General features: G+C 44.4%; 1 protein-coding gene across 1 annotated transcript in view; it reads right to left on the bottom strand.

The window, feature by feature from the left end:
• Positions 1 to 15,082, bottom strand: part of tgfbr3 (transforming growth factor, beta receptor III) — a 62,318-nt gene that overhangs the window by 30,343 nt on the left and 16,893 nt on the right. Inside the window, exons 3-4 of the mRNA XM_079158519.1 lie at positions 14,228 to 14,400; positions 3,070 to 3,207 (exon numbers count right to left, since the gene is read on the bottom strand). Of these exons, the coding sequence (XP_079014645.1) occupies positions 3,070 to 3,207; positions 14,228 to 14,400 (311 nt within the window). The remainder of the gene's footprint in view (positions 1 to 3,069; positions 3,208 to 14,227; positions 14,401 to 15,082) is intronic.

The raw sequence follows: 15,082 nt of genomic DNA, 5'->3' as shown, positions 1-15,082 counted from the left end.
ATATTTAACTCATATTTAATATATTATTATATATATTTAATATCAAAAATATTCATGGTCATACTTTGTCGCCTTTATACAATTCCCGTAAAGAAAGGAGTCAAATATATGAAACAACAAATGCATTATAATTACACAAAGGTTGATAGGTTGAATATCCTGTAAACAACTTTATCAAGCTGGCAGAATATTTACTTAACTGTAGGTTTCTAAAATCTATTGTTTTTAGAGCATTACAAATACATAGTGGGTCTTTCTTAAATAGCATAAATGAATTCATTATGTTAGAAGTGCACGACCAAGCGCCACGAAAACTTGCAGAGCCTCCCGCAAAAGATGATGCGATGACGTCACTTTTGGGCTCAGTGATTGTTCTCCTGAGAACCCGGGACTCCTCTGGGTCACAGCCATGTGCAGTCAGGCTGGTCGATGAGATACCGACAGCAGCCCAGAGGGCTCGGTGCTGTCACTCAAAACGCAAATTACATCACAGCTAATTCAGCTGGCTTTGTGTCTGACTGCAGAGGCCTCCTGCTTCACTGTTAAGATCCCCTCTATCTATTAAAATCATCATGAACGTCAGGACCCACTGAAGGGCCAACAGAGAAGGCCAATACCTCAGTTTGTTCTCCAGTCAGATGTGTTGCTGCTGTAAATTATTCTGAAAATGCACATTATACGGAGATGCATCATTTAAAACGTACATTCATGGCAGCCTCTTGCTCAGCAGAGATTAAGAAGATGTAAAAACTCCTTTGCGCTGCAAAAGCACTGATGTCCGACATCATTAGACACACAGCAACAGCTCTGTGGCGTTTAATGATGGCTGTCAGCTGTTTGCTGTCTGCCACCACTGACAAGGGGAGACATTTACTGTGATGCAGGCCTGCTGCTCTCTACAGAAACACACAATATCACACATTATCACAGCGTAGGAAAATACAAGCAGGCCAGATGCACATCCATCTGCATGAAATGCTACACTTTCCTTCGACACAAGAGCATTTATTTCCATTACTACAGGAAGCATTCATTAAAAGGAGGCACTCTGTCTTCATGGTGTTCTCTGACAGCTGCGGTCGTACTCGTTCTCTGGGAAATGATCTTTAAATGCAACGAGTTTTATTTAGAATGATACATTTTCTAAATGTAATTATTTGACTGTAAGATGAGCGAAGGTTGAGAGCTCTGTCCTTTAACTATGGAACCACTTTTAGTGCACAGAAATCGTTCAATGCAGAGGTGATGATTCATTAATATATCATATATTATATATGTGTGTGTGTGTGTGTGTGTGTGTGATTGTGTGTGTGTGTGAGCCTGTGAATAACGAGAGGATTTTAGAATCCGTAAATGTTTTTCTCCGTGTCGGGACGTTTTGCGCGTGAGGGGTAAGCAAGACATCCCTGGGCCCCATGTGGAACTCATTTGTGTACCTGATACTGCATTCTTGGTGAATGCTGTGGTGTTAACATACAATTGAAAGTGATTACTTCTGGGAAGCCAAAAATATAGAAAAGCCCTCAGAGCATATAAAGGCAAAGAGAAAACAAAATAAAGTTTTCACCGCAATATAGTATAGTTAAGCCAAGGCTGAGGCTTCTGGGTCTCATTTCGCTACGATGTTCTCATGTAATACACAGGCTTTGAACACGGCCGATGAAGCGGTCCATTTTTACATTTTTTATTAAGTTTCCCAGCGAGGCCCCCTGGTACCTTTACTAAAAATGGCTGGCTCTCCAGGGGACATGGCTCCAACTGCACTGACATATCCCTCTTCCTCCCTGTGTGCTCTGATCCAGACTCTGTTGAGCTATTTTCAGAACTTTAAAGTGACACAATGTACCTTTTTAAAAAGACGGAACAAACACTTTTCCTACAAATTAAAAGCTGAGTTCATTCAATAAAACACACTAATGTTCAACTCAATACTCTTAGCTGCTACATCCTGCGATGGTCTGGTGTGACTAGTAGCTCATGGCGGCTAATGTTAGCAAACCTGACCTGAGTGAGTCAGTTATGATTGTCCTCAACTTGTGCTCTTGTTGCACAACGTTTTAACAAGCCACAGAAAGGTAACACGGAGGGGAAGCTACACTCACAATGCGCCGTTGTCCTGTAACTGCCGCTTTGAACCACAGAGCTTTGAACTTTTTCTGAAAAAAGCCACATTGTCTCACTTTAATGATGCCGATGAAAACTGCTTTTTTTTTTTTTTTAATGAGTGTCTTGCTGATGTTACACATCTGGATCATCTCAGATCGGACACCCAAATGCAACTGTTGACATTCATTATTTTACAAACAAATAGGCATTATGAATCCTGGATTCCAGCAGATACCAGTGGGTGAGGGATCAACTCCTTACTCAGCAGAGCTTTAGTGGTTTCGTGTTTGCTGCCACACATTCCCCGTTGTTAGGGTTTTCGTGGTGTACGGATACGCCCTGTCTGATTTGAACAGCTGCCAAGCTATCAACAACACTGTTAACAGGAGGGAGGGGGGGGGGGGGGATCGCCCAGTGGTTATAGGGCGGGAATAAAGCTGACAGGGCACATTACATCTTTTTATATAAATACATTGTACACCACGGTGTCAGGGAGTGATATTGGTTTGAGTTTGGCAAAATAATGGTAAAATAAATGTTTTTAAAAAAAAATCACAATTACATACTGAATCATTTGATATGAATCAAAGGAGTATTCGTAGTTCAACAATTATATTACAATCATACAAAAGAAAGCGCTAAGAATTAATCTGCACACTTCTGAGAGGAGTGCACAACTAAATAAGGATGCACTGATGAATCACTGTGTGTGTGTGTGTGTGTGTGTGTGTGTGTGTGTGTGTGTGTGTGTGTGTGTGTGTGTGTGTGTGTGTGTGTGTGTGTGTGTGTGTGTGCAGTGATTAATGCCTCATCACAATGACCGTGCATACGCGCACCGTTATAGGGGGGGGGCTCTGAGTGAAGCAGGCTACTGACATGGGAGCACGGTTTAGCATGTGAGGAAATGAATACGCACTTTTGGGAAGTAGGATTTAAAAGGCTTCGAGTGATGCGGGGACTTACATGAAAGGTACGTTTAACGCCCAGGGTCAGGTGCTCCGTCTTGATCTTCCAGATCAGCGGCTGGGGGGCGTTCAGCACTAAGACCAGCGGCTTCTTGTGGCGCAGAAAAGACTGGATCGGCTTCAGGTGCAGCTCAACCTGGTAAGGCAAAAGAAAGGGATGATTGAAGTCACACAAAAGACACAACACACCGGTAAAGAAAAAAGAAAAAAGTAGAGCGTGGAAGAGATTTAGGCCTAAACAGAGAGGGAGAATTCCCAGCGCGTCACGTGATCCCAGTTCACACGGCTGCACTGTGCAAACCGTCAACGCTTTGATATTCTCGTGCTCACTGAAACACGACCGAGAGCACCAGGCGGTACAGTCACTATCCTGGTGTAATTGCTGCGGCTGTGATGTAGATTGTTCTTCTTTATCGGGCTTTGTGGTTGTTTATGCACTCCCTTTGCTGATAAACTCACAGAGACGGCATGCTGTGTTCTCCCTAAAAGGCGCTTGCTTAGCTCCGATACGAAGCCTCAGCGGGGTCTGAACTTTCACACAGTGGAGTCTTTGTTAGCAGTGGGGGGGGGGGTAGTAAGCGGCGGGTCCCTGTTACTATCTCCACAGCACGCAGCTATGCCTTTTGGTTCTCAGCCTGCCATTTAAAAATGGATTTTCACAGTCTGGTAGCGAGACGGGGAAAACAAACTTGATGTGTTGGGACATAAACGGTTGTTTTCTTGTTTCCACCATTTGGACCAAATCTAGTCAGCTGGTTAATGGCCTGAGCGTGCGCTCAACTTAAACTTATCGCGGGCAAGGATCAGGCTTTTTATCGCCCTCCTTGCAGAGAAGCACAGCTTTTTAAATAGCACTGCTTAATTGGTAACATTGCCATTGACGCAAGAGTTCCTCCTTCGTTCTCTCCCGCTTTGATGAGAAGCGATGCTCCAGACGCTACGGGCGATCGCTCTGACACTCGTCTTTAAACTTCCTCCCCTCTGTGTTCCCAGACTAATCATATTAGCCCAGTCCTGTGTGTCAGCGGTGAAAGGCTGTAAATCACTAATTCCACCCACAAGGATTCACATTATATAATAGAACCACCCGTACGGTAACTTAATGAGTCACAGCTCGCGAAAAACACGCTGGCCCGACGCTTTCCTCAATCAATCCCAGCCTCTGAAGCTGATGACAGAACCAGCGATCTGACGATGATGGTGTTGTGATGTTGATCTTTATCATCAACATATTAGTGAGTCTTCCCCTAGATAAACAAGGGGATCACGGAGCTGGCTCAATAAGTAGTTGAATGTGAAGTGATTTCATAACGAGCTAGCTAATCAGTGTAAATTGCTGAATTACTAAAAGTTGGTAGATAATGAACAGTATTCTGAATCTTCCAGTTAAACCTTTTAAGCACATTATATCATTTTTGGAGCTTCTAACAGTAAAAGCTCTGATCATTAGGGGTCATTAGATATACATGTTTTCAGAAAATGAGTTTGTGATTATGCTCGAAAAAACATTTTATTTATCATCAACCTATTTAGTTATGACTGAGTTTTAGAGGTGCTGGTATATGTGGACTTTGTCGCTGTTGGACGGAGCCAGCTAGGCTACCCTGTTTTCAGACTTTATGCTAAGCTAACGTAACTGGCTGCAGCTTCATATGAATCATCCAGCTCTTGAAATAATAAAAAAAAAGGAATATGCGTACTTTCCAAACTAAACGTTTCCCTTATGATTGCTCATGAAAAAAAAAAAAACGACCATGAGGCAAACTCCGTCTGCTGATGTGATATGATTGAAAGCTCCAGAAGCGCTACTAAATGAACCTTCGGGTGACAGTGCTGCGCACACCATAAATAACGGCCTGCAGTTCCAGTCACAGACAATAACCACCATTCAAATGTCCATATTGTTCAGAAAACTTATGAAATGATCTTGTCAGTAGACAAGATATGAAAAACTACTGCACACACACACACACACACACACACACACACACACTCTCTGTGTGTTTGCATGCCAGACCCCTGCTCTCTACTCTTTCCAGTAAGTGTAGTAGTGTAGTGTGATTTTTATCTCCTGGTAGATGCTCTGCGTTCAAAGACCTGTCACTGTGATGCAGCATGCAGCCATTTAACAAGAGACACCGACAGCACAGACAGAGTGAACACGAAGCATCAAAGCCTAATTACCAGTCCTCCACAGATGTACGCCCCAGAGGAGAGCGACACAAACGAGTGTTTAGTGATGTGGTCCATGAAAGTGCCTCGCAAATCATTAAAAAGTCCCTCTGAGAGAGGAAAGGAAGAAATGACTGGATGTTGATCCAAACAAATAGATCAGAGACTCACTGCTCTCTCTCTCTCTCTTTTTTTTAAATTGTTTTTGCATATTTGCTCCCCCTTAGTCCAAACTCTGGAAAAAGCGAGTGCATCGCTCCTCTGAGAATAACAACAACCAAGATATAATCATACCTGGCTTGACTTTGAGGACCTGGCTTTGAGAGATGGAAGAGAGAGGCAGAAGAAGAATGGGAGCGAGCGAGGGAGAGAGTTGTAAAAAGAAGAGGAATTTTAAACTCAGACAGAAACATTTCCAGGAGACGTGAGTCACCTGAAAACACAGGCATAAACAGAGTGCTGTGGAGAGGAAGTGCCAAGAGGCAGCGACGGTGAGGAAGAGAACACTGCGGTCATTATCTGCCGTTATTCAAGGGTTTAGCGAGTAAACAGTGATAATACCAAGCTTGATCAGTTCTGACAAGAGCTTGGGTTGCACAATGGAAGCAGCAGCTGGTGTGCATCTCTTCTGCCCACGGAGATGCCGTCACAAGGTCTGGCAGGACCCGGCAACAGATACTTCAACGCAGCCTGCCTGATCAGAACGGATATATTACACGGTCAACGGAGCGGCTGTAAAACGTTGGATAAACACATTTCAGTTCTTTAGAATAAAAGTCCCTCGTAATGTTGGATGCTTACTCTTCCTCCCTGCAGAATTAGTAGCTAACAAGGCTCCGCTGATTCATTTAGTTATTTAAAAACTGTTATTTCAAAGAAGCATAATCTGTATGTGTTGGGTTTTCACCAGCAGTGACTCAACAGGACTCAGATGGCGTGTCTCAGCTGGGCTCCAGTCCTGGTCTTCCTACTCTCTTCCCTTTGCTCTCCTCAGGAGACGAACTACAGTGTGGGGGGGTGGAGATGATGTGATATGTATGTTTGATAAGTATTCAGGATTGTGCCCACATGCTGTCCACACCTCACCGAGATCCGAACCCAGTGCGAGCCAGGAAACCTCGGCATATGGTCCGGCTGATTCGGATCCAAGTTCGAGCGAGACCCGATCTCTGGGCCGTGCAGGCTTGTGACTGGATGACAAACGTCCCATTAAGAAGACAAGTGTCCCCGCGGCCTAAGTCACACAGCCAGGGTGTGGAGAGACGAGGTGCAGAAACACCAGGCATCCGAGTGCCTCTAATGGCGTTGGCGAGGATCAGGTGGCGCTGAGTTGTCCCTCTTGCGGCTACCTTCAGGAGGCCACGCCTGATTGATTATCAGGAAGGCTGGCACAAGGATTTAGGGGGTCCAGTGTCCATTACAGTTACCGGGGGGGGGTTGCCAGCAGCCAGGGATGGAGGCTTGTCCTCCCGATCACGTTACTGAAACTACACTCCACACAGGGGACGACAGCTGTAGCAGCATAAGCCGGGCCTGTCACAGAGCATACCATTAGTGGTGGTAGCATGTGTAAACAATGGCAATGTTAAAAAAGAAACAATACAGCTTCAACTTTAAGCTCTAAATCAACAGCCGACTGGAGCCACAACCCAAAACGACGAATCCCACGCTGGCCTTAATTGTATAACAAAGCCACATGGGTCGATTTAGAACGTGCTGATGCCCGTGACACTGTAATTATAACGCCTGATCTGTTTGCGCTGTCTTGAGCATGTGGTTGCAATTTTCGGGACCTTTCAGGCCAACTAAATCACACTAAGTTTCAAGTGCGCTTCAGCAACACTGTGCATCGACGTTGCAATGCGATGCTTTCACAGTATTAACCAGCAGACGCCCTGCAGCCGGGGCTCAGTATCCGCGCGGCTCAGTGTCCTTGCAGCTTCCTCTATTGACGGAGCTGATTAAGCGCCTGATGATCCTGTGTTGATGCAGAGAAAACCCCAAAACATCCTTTAATTAGCCAAAAAAGTGGGACTAATCTAGGAACACACACACTCTCCCTCCCAGGAAACAATAATCAAAGAGAGCACAATGTATTACGTGGCATGAAACAGAGACGCGCGGAGCAATGTCTGAATAACAACAACTGGGTTGCACATTTTTAAATAGGAGACACTTAAAAAGAGAACTACATCCAAGATTGCAAAAAGTTGAAAACAGAGAGGGCTGGCTGGGAGCCGAGAAAGGCCGCCTTGCCTGGGACCAATCACAGCGTGTTATCTGATGCCTGCGTACGTGCGTGTGTCTTGTCTGTCTGGATCTTGGTTCTTTCTGGATCACCGAGGGCGTACAGAGTGAAGTGGGAGCCGGACCGAAAACCCGCTGACCGCTCTTATCAGCACCACCCACATATTTGAGCGCGATGGGGACGCTACCTGGAGCCTTTGCCACTGAGCCGTGATGGCAATCAGTCTGCATGCAGTTCAAGCGCACAAGCTGCGAGAACGCAGCCTGGAAAAGACGTCAAAGTGAGACGGGACCTGCTGGATAGCAATCTGTGAGTGATATGGCAGAATGGCAGGACATGCTGAGCAAAATAACTCAGCATCCAGGCGGGGGGGTTGGAGGATAGACCGAGATAACACTCTGATTAAAGTCCAATGGGAAATAAAGTCAATTATTTGTGCAACAATATACATAAGTGCAATATACATAAATAAAATTGTATTTATGTACATTGCACTTGTATTTGTTTATAGTTCCCCCCTGTGAGGTCACCAGGGTATGAACTCTGAGTTCCATCTGACAATGTTGGTGATGTGATTTCATTGGTAATATCTGTGTGTGCAGGCACAAATAATGGTACGTAATATCACTTAAATGTTGGCTGATGTTCCATTTGTAATTTGAGCGCTTCCTCCGTGACTTTGGATGTTCTACCTTTTATATAACATGTATTCACATCTGGAGAACTCCAAGCAGAAAAAAAAACATTGTCCTAGTGAGCAAAAAACAGTATGACTGCATGACATTCGGTAAGCCCTAAAGGCAAGTTTAAATAAAACCGTTGCCTGCTTTGTATGTGTGTGTGTGTGTGTGTGTGTGGTTCGTCTTGTGTGCGAGCCCTACTCTTATCTGACAGTATGCTCTCGCTGCTCTCTGTTTGTGCCCGGTGAGCTCCTCCAGCTATAGTCACTCACACAGTCCAAAGATATCTACGAATTCCAGCCGATAAAACAATCATCTGCTCTGCCTCACCCTGATTCGGAGCCAGTGGCCGTGTTTGATGTTTGCCTTTTGGTAAGCTGATTGGAGCAAGATGGCAGATTGGCGCTATCACCGGCCCCCTTATGTTTATTTTCTGCCCCACCACCGGGCTGTTTTGAGTCGCTTGTTTTCTGCTCCACGGTTTGCAGTAACTGGGGAACGAGGTGTCTGCCAGAGTGCCAAGCTCTGCATCAGCGCACATGTGGTGGTGGGGTTTTGTTAGCAGGGTGTAAAAAAGGCCACTTGAGCATGTGACAGGAGGAACATGTGGAAAAATGTTCAAACTTGATACCTACACTGTTGAAACCAAAGTTAGGGGGGGTGGTGGGGGGTGGGTGGAATAAACACACTTCAGGATGAGGTCATTGTTTTGGTAGAGCTTAAGTGGCAAAACACCAACACCTTCAGGTTAACAGTCAACCGGCAAAAAGATATATTGCCTCGGAATCCTGAGGGGTTTAAAGCTTGGCTGAAATTTGAGCAGCGAGTGGAGTTAACAGCAGAGCTCCCCTTGACTGTAACTCTCATTTGTTCTCTCTCTCTCTCCAGAAGATTAGATCTTTTTTTTTTTATACTAATCCTGGTTGAATTGGATTGTTTGAAAATGTGAAAATGATTCCAGCATTACTTCAGGAAATCAGGACCCACGCAAAGCCCCAACTTGGCACTGCAGCCTTTTACTCTGACTTGCCAGGCCCGAGCAGTCGCTTCACTAGTCCTGTTCCAGGATACTGGCTCTCAGCGTGGTCTTCTTCTACTGAGAGGCCCAGATGGGTATAAGACAGAAAAAAGGGCTTCTGTTTCTTTGATCAGGACCATTGGAGCTGAGGAAACCATCACTCTGTTTTTCAGACAAATGTGAATAACACTTCAAATAATAAAAAAGAAATATTGTACAGGCGAGCCAGTGTCAGTACTGGTCATTTTATGGTTTTGAATCTATGAAACAAAACAGCCCATTGTCTGAAAGAGACGTCAAAAAATCCAGAGTATGTATGATAAAAAAAGAGAAAATTGTTGGTTTGAAATTGCAAACTGGCCAAATAAAGCCAGCCCACAAATCTCCCTCATTGTGGTCTGGCAATGCTCAGTGGGCGTTGTGTAAGCTGGGTCATTTCAGACTAAAAAACAAAAGGACCAATGGACTATTTGACTCGTTATAGTAGGAAAAGCACAGGTGGAACTGATGAACATTAGCAATGACTCAGCACTATTATGTGTCCCAGTAAGCTATTCCAGTGAGACAGCACAATGCCAGCGCCTCTCTTCGTAAATCGTTAATGGTATTAAATACACTCTTCTAGAAACATTACACTTCTATTATTATTTTGTTTAAGTCTTTGAAGTTTTTCAAGTATTGCACTCATTTTTAACCTGATAATGGCGCAAGACGACATGTTAATGAGTCTGAGCGTGACATGAATGTGTGTCAAGTTTCATGGAAATTCATCAAGTCATCAGGATGCATCATCTGGGAACCATGAATGTCGTTAGAAGATGTCACGGGAATCCATTTAATAGTTTTTGAGATGTTTCAGTCTGAACCAAAGTGGTTGATCGAACAAGCAACCAACTAACCAACCGACAAACTGAAAGAGCAACGTTTCCGTCCCTAGAGCCATGCTGCTAGAATGGCTGTAAAATAAAATGGGCACTGATGATCATACTTTGATTAGCGATGCATCAAAAACAATAAAATAAAACGTATTCATGACTCCATTAAAGCTCCAACCATACAGCGTTCCACCTAAATCGAGCACAGACGGCTACACTTTCACCTCAGCAGCTTTGAGCACATGGCTTGTACATCACTAGAATACTATCCAAAATATTATGGTGGGTATTTCTAGCTTTGGGCTACTTGAATGAATGATTAGCATATTTCCTCCTTCTGTTGTGTTATGCTACGGTGACTGCGGGCCCTGTGAGGGTGAGCGTATCCCGGGCGAAGTCACTACTGAGGTGTTCTGTTGCACTTAATAACTCAGCTGCGGTGTGTGTGTGTGTAGATTGGCCCGGAGCCAAAGTGTGTATTTTGAGTCAGGTCCAGCTGTGCATTTCTTTCTGTGGATAACAGCTCGTACCCCTCAGCTAATACCCGTACTGAATGGTTCACCGGTGCCGACAGGAAACAATTCATTGCTCTCACGTCTTCAACTGGAAACACGGACAAACTGCAAGCCGCCACCTTCACACGTGGACGTGGGAGAGATGTGAAGCAGGCCTCACACGTCGCAGCCCACGACCATGTGATCCCTTTTGTCCGCATTAATGCGTGTGCACACCGTGTGCAATGGCGGATTTATTCCCCCGACCTGGTCGAGGCTCGGCTTTTGCAGACACTCGGCGATGAGCCACTGGGGCACATCGTGTTCTCCAGCAGACAGCCAGTCACAGTCACAGCCACCTCTTGTGCTGCAGGACGACGTTCAAAACATCCAAATACAGTCTGCCCAGGCACCGCTTCCTCCACCCAGCAGCAGAGATGAGGAGCAGCGCTCAATGAGGAAATCTACAGAATCACACACTGACCAGGCAGCTCTCTCTGCTGACTTTGAGAATAAGCAAAGGATACACATGTGACAGCAGACACGGGAAAAGACCCATTACTGAAAGTGAACTCAATTTGGACGCTTCCAAATCTGACAGCCAAAAGCACTCAAATAAAAGAAATAGTTCAACAGCTTGGAAAATACCCTTTTTGGGATTTGTTGAGATTTCTCGTGTTTCTACACTAAATACAAAGTGACAAATCCAGCTGTACACATAGACATACAATAGCACCGATATCAGGGATCAGCACAAACTGAGCACATACAGAAGGACGGAGGAGGAATGGATTATGCAGCCAGAGTGGTTTGAGAAGTTTACGCGAGCAGTGTATTTCAGTAGAATACCCCTTTAAGAGAAGTGGACGTGAAGTTTCATGGTTTGTTTTTAGGAAGTATGTTCAAGAAACCTTCCACTGGAAGAGATGAACCTCCTTACTTCCAACTATACTTCGTACTATACGTCAGACTGACGTTGATCATAGATAAATAATAAAGTGTGATTTCCTTTTATCTACTGGATTATCACCTCCTCCTGTCTCAAAAGATCACCGATCAGGGCCGGATTGTGTCAATGAGACGACAGCGTGACGCACTGTGTGCCCTCCGACACAGTTGTGTCGAAGGCTAAGCACTTCAGGAAGAGGCTGCTTGCGTCCGAACAGGCCAATCTGTGCCCACGACCCAGGTGGAAACTCAATCAAGGACCAGAGTGTGGATCTTATCTTATCACAAGCAGAAAAGTCACGGAACGAGCTTCTGCCGGGCCACCTAATCTCAACCAGAGCTGGGGTGACCTTCCAGCCGACAAGGCTGTGGGCAGGGGGGGGGGGGGGGGACAGCTGGATGTCTGCCTCCTCCGCAAACGTCCTCACTTGACCACAGAGGGGAGACGGGTTACCAACAGCTGGAGAAACTGACTTGAAGAGATGGATTTCACAGAAGGTTTTACTGGACTATCTATTACAGTTACGCTGTGAGCGGTCATTTACGGAGCAGATTATTACATACACCGAATGCAATTAACGTTGTAAAATAAATGTGCCCCTTCATCGTTTTAGATGCATTCAATTCAGCACAGAGAAGACTGTAGAAGACAAACATATCTAACTCCGGACAAGATAAACAAAAGCATACAAATAATCTGTTTCACTACCTTGTTGACTGTAGTCTTGAACCCTTACCTGGTCCATCACTACCATCACGGGTCCCTTGAGAGCAAGTGAAACTGAGATTTAGACAGCCAGTCTCAACCGCAGCAAAAAATATGGTTGAGATTGTTTGACTTTTGACTTGAAGTGTCCTTATGGAACAAATTTAAAACAGAGAAAAAAATCCTTACGTGAAAACGCTTTGCTGTATGTAAAGATTGCACTCAACGAGCTGTCCCATAAAACACCACTCAATCGGTCTAAAAATAAAACCCGGTTCGGTTCATTTAGTGTGAATATCAATGTGTCTAATACTAATCCATCTTGACACAATTATATATACTGTATACTGTAGATGAAACAACTAAACACGCCAGTAGTTAGACTTCTGAGGGCTGAATAAATGTATGAAAAGAAATAACATTGAGACATTTTAGTTTTTGCAATATAAGTTGCATGGCTGAAATTGAAAAGAAAGAGTTTCCGTTTTCTGTTCTGTTAAAAAAGAATATTTATTCTCAAGAGTTATTTTTGTTTGTTTTGTCTCTTTTCTTTCAGAGAGAAGTGTATGTTTGTTGTACGTTTGTTAACTTTTTCCTTGTGTGTAAAACAAATCAGTGCATTCTTAATAACTGTGACTTGTTGGGTATTTATGCAAAAACAACGCACTATAATTCAATAAATACTGATATTAACTGCTTGTCTGTAGGACAATGAAAAGTAAACTTTGTAACTTTATTCAAGCAGGCAGACTGGTTGTAACATTGTACCGTGTTGGGCCTGATTGCGTTGCATCTCTGCAATGTGTCTTTTTTTTTCATTGCAATGTCGATGCTGAAACATGAAGATTGTAATCAAAACATCCGTCAAACCTCAAATGTAAAAGAAGCCCTGTCACTGGTTCTACTCCTCCACATTACATCGTGTGGCGTAAACATGAGGGATTACAACAAAAGACAAATCCCTCTCATTGCTATGATCACAGCATTCTTATCATTTAAGTTCAGAACAAGCAAAGCCTCTGGAACCAGAGAGTCATTGCTATATTTACCTGCTGATGCAGCAAACTCAAACACACTGCGTTTCTGTGTGTTTGGCCTTGGGGATGTTTAAGCCTGCATCAGCAGCAAAATTGCAATGGCAAGTGTATACATGCTGCTTTTCACACCGCTGTGACGGAGGGGGATGGGAACGTGGGACTGTTTTGGGTGTTCGAAGGCCGTGGGCCCGTGATTCACCCTCAAACTATGGCTTAACTTTGAGGCGTCCCACCATGAGACATGCTGTATAACTCCTGAAGACAGGGAGTGGTTTCAAAACCCATCGAACCCGGGAACACTATCAGGAGATGTGCTGACAGTTTGAGTGAGCGCACCGGAGAGATCTGCTCAAAACAAATAAGTGGTTGGAAAATACCTCCGTGCAGACATTTAAAAGACTGACTAATCAGTGTCTTGTTTTTTCACCCCCTAGAAAGTCACGAGTTCGGTAACGAGGTCTACTGTACCTCCATTTTTAAGCACATTATTTTGAAGTGTCGCAAAAAAGAACTAAGAATTAGGTGCGTTTTATCAACTGGTTTGGAGCAAATAAAGTAGTCCGCATAGTCAGAAGTTGGCGCCATGTTCTACGCGTGGCTGTAATCCGCAAATAAACAGAGTAGAAGAAGTAGAGGCTGCGACCCGGAGAACGAAACAAGTCGCCTTGGCTGTCTAACAAATGCACAATGGAAAAAAAGCAGAGGAACTGGTTTCAACTGGGCCCGTTTTAATAGTTCTTTCATGTCAAATGGTATTGGCCATGCTTCATGTTATCCCGGGACAAAGACTAGCATTAAAATAGGGTCCAGGTTTAAAAATACCGAAGAAGAAAACACTGATAGTAAAAATGTTTTTAGAGAAATGTTTTACCTACGTACTATTTTGGTTCAATCTTGAATGTTTTTTTTATTGGGGGGCCGATTATGGTGGTGGACAACATGACTCCAAGTTTAGATCTTTTACTCAGAATGACTCACCTCTGGTCCCTCTGGAGCTTGTCCTCTCAGGTTGACGATGTGGACCTCCTGAGGGAGGCCCGTGGTGCCCCGGCTGGCGCAGCCGGACATGACGGTGAAGCTCCTGGACGTGGCCTGCACCGGGTGTCCCGTCCCCACCGGCAGCAGCTCACACGGGCTGCGAGACAACGGCCCTGCGGCGAAGAGAAGAAGAGTGTTGACTTATTTATGCGAATTGTGTATGAGCTCTGGTGCACATGGTTGTAATGATCTCCTCCTGAAAAGAGTCAGTCAGTCGTAAGTGGAACTTAAAAATACAAAATGTTAATCTTTCTGCTAAAGTGACTAATAATGCCATTCGTAATGAGGTTTTATAAGTAAATCCTCATTGTGAAAAGCAACGAATACCACAAAAATAATTCAGCAAATGCACTTTTCCCACTTTTCCCCAGTCCTTAATGTAGGTTTTTCCTCTAGACACAATGTAGCGTCTCTCAGTCTGACCACCGATAAGCTGAGTAACATGTGAGACATATAATCAACACACTGCATTCCAATTTAAATTCTCTTAAGGCAATTCCGACCGTTTTTATTTTCCCTGAATGGTCAAATTGGACATTTAAATCGCTTAGAAGGAGAACCAGACTTTACAGTCAAGGAGCGCTCCGTCCTGTAGAGCCCGTCAGCAACCATCAGCTGTGGCCTTCACGCGTTGCCTTGGAGATGTGAGAGGATCCTGGACAAGGCATGGTCTACACTACAGCAGTAATGATGCAGTTCACACTGTCACACTGTCACATACTGTACAGGGGATTTCAGTGAACAATCAGAACCTCTGAAGCAGGTGTATCCGATTGGTTGCTGTTGCAAAGGTTT

Source organism: Pholis gunnellus (genome assembly GCF_910591455.1).
Source record: "Pholis gunnellus genome assembly, chromosome: 4".
In the NCBI taxonomy this organism is placed as follows: Eukaryota; Metazoa; Chordata; class Actinopteri; order Perciformes; family Pholidae; genus Pholis; species Pholis gunnellus.
This window is presented reverse-complemented; position numbering and strand designations above follow the sequence as displayed.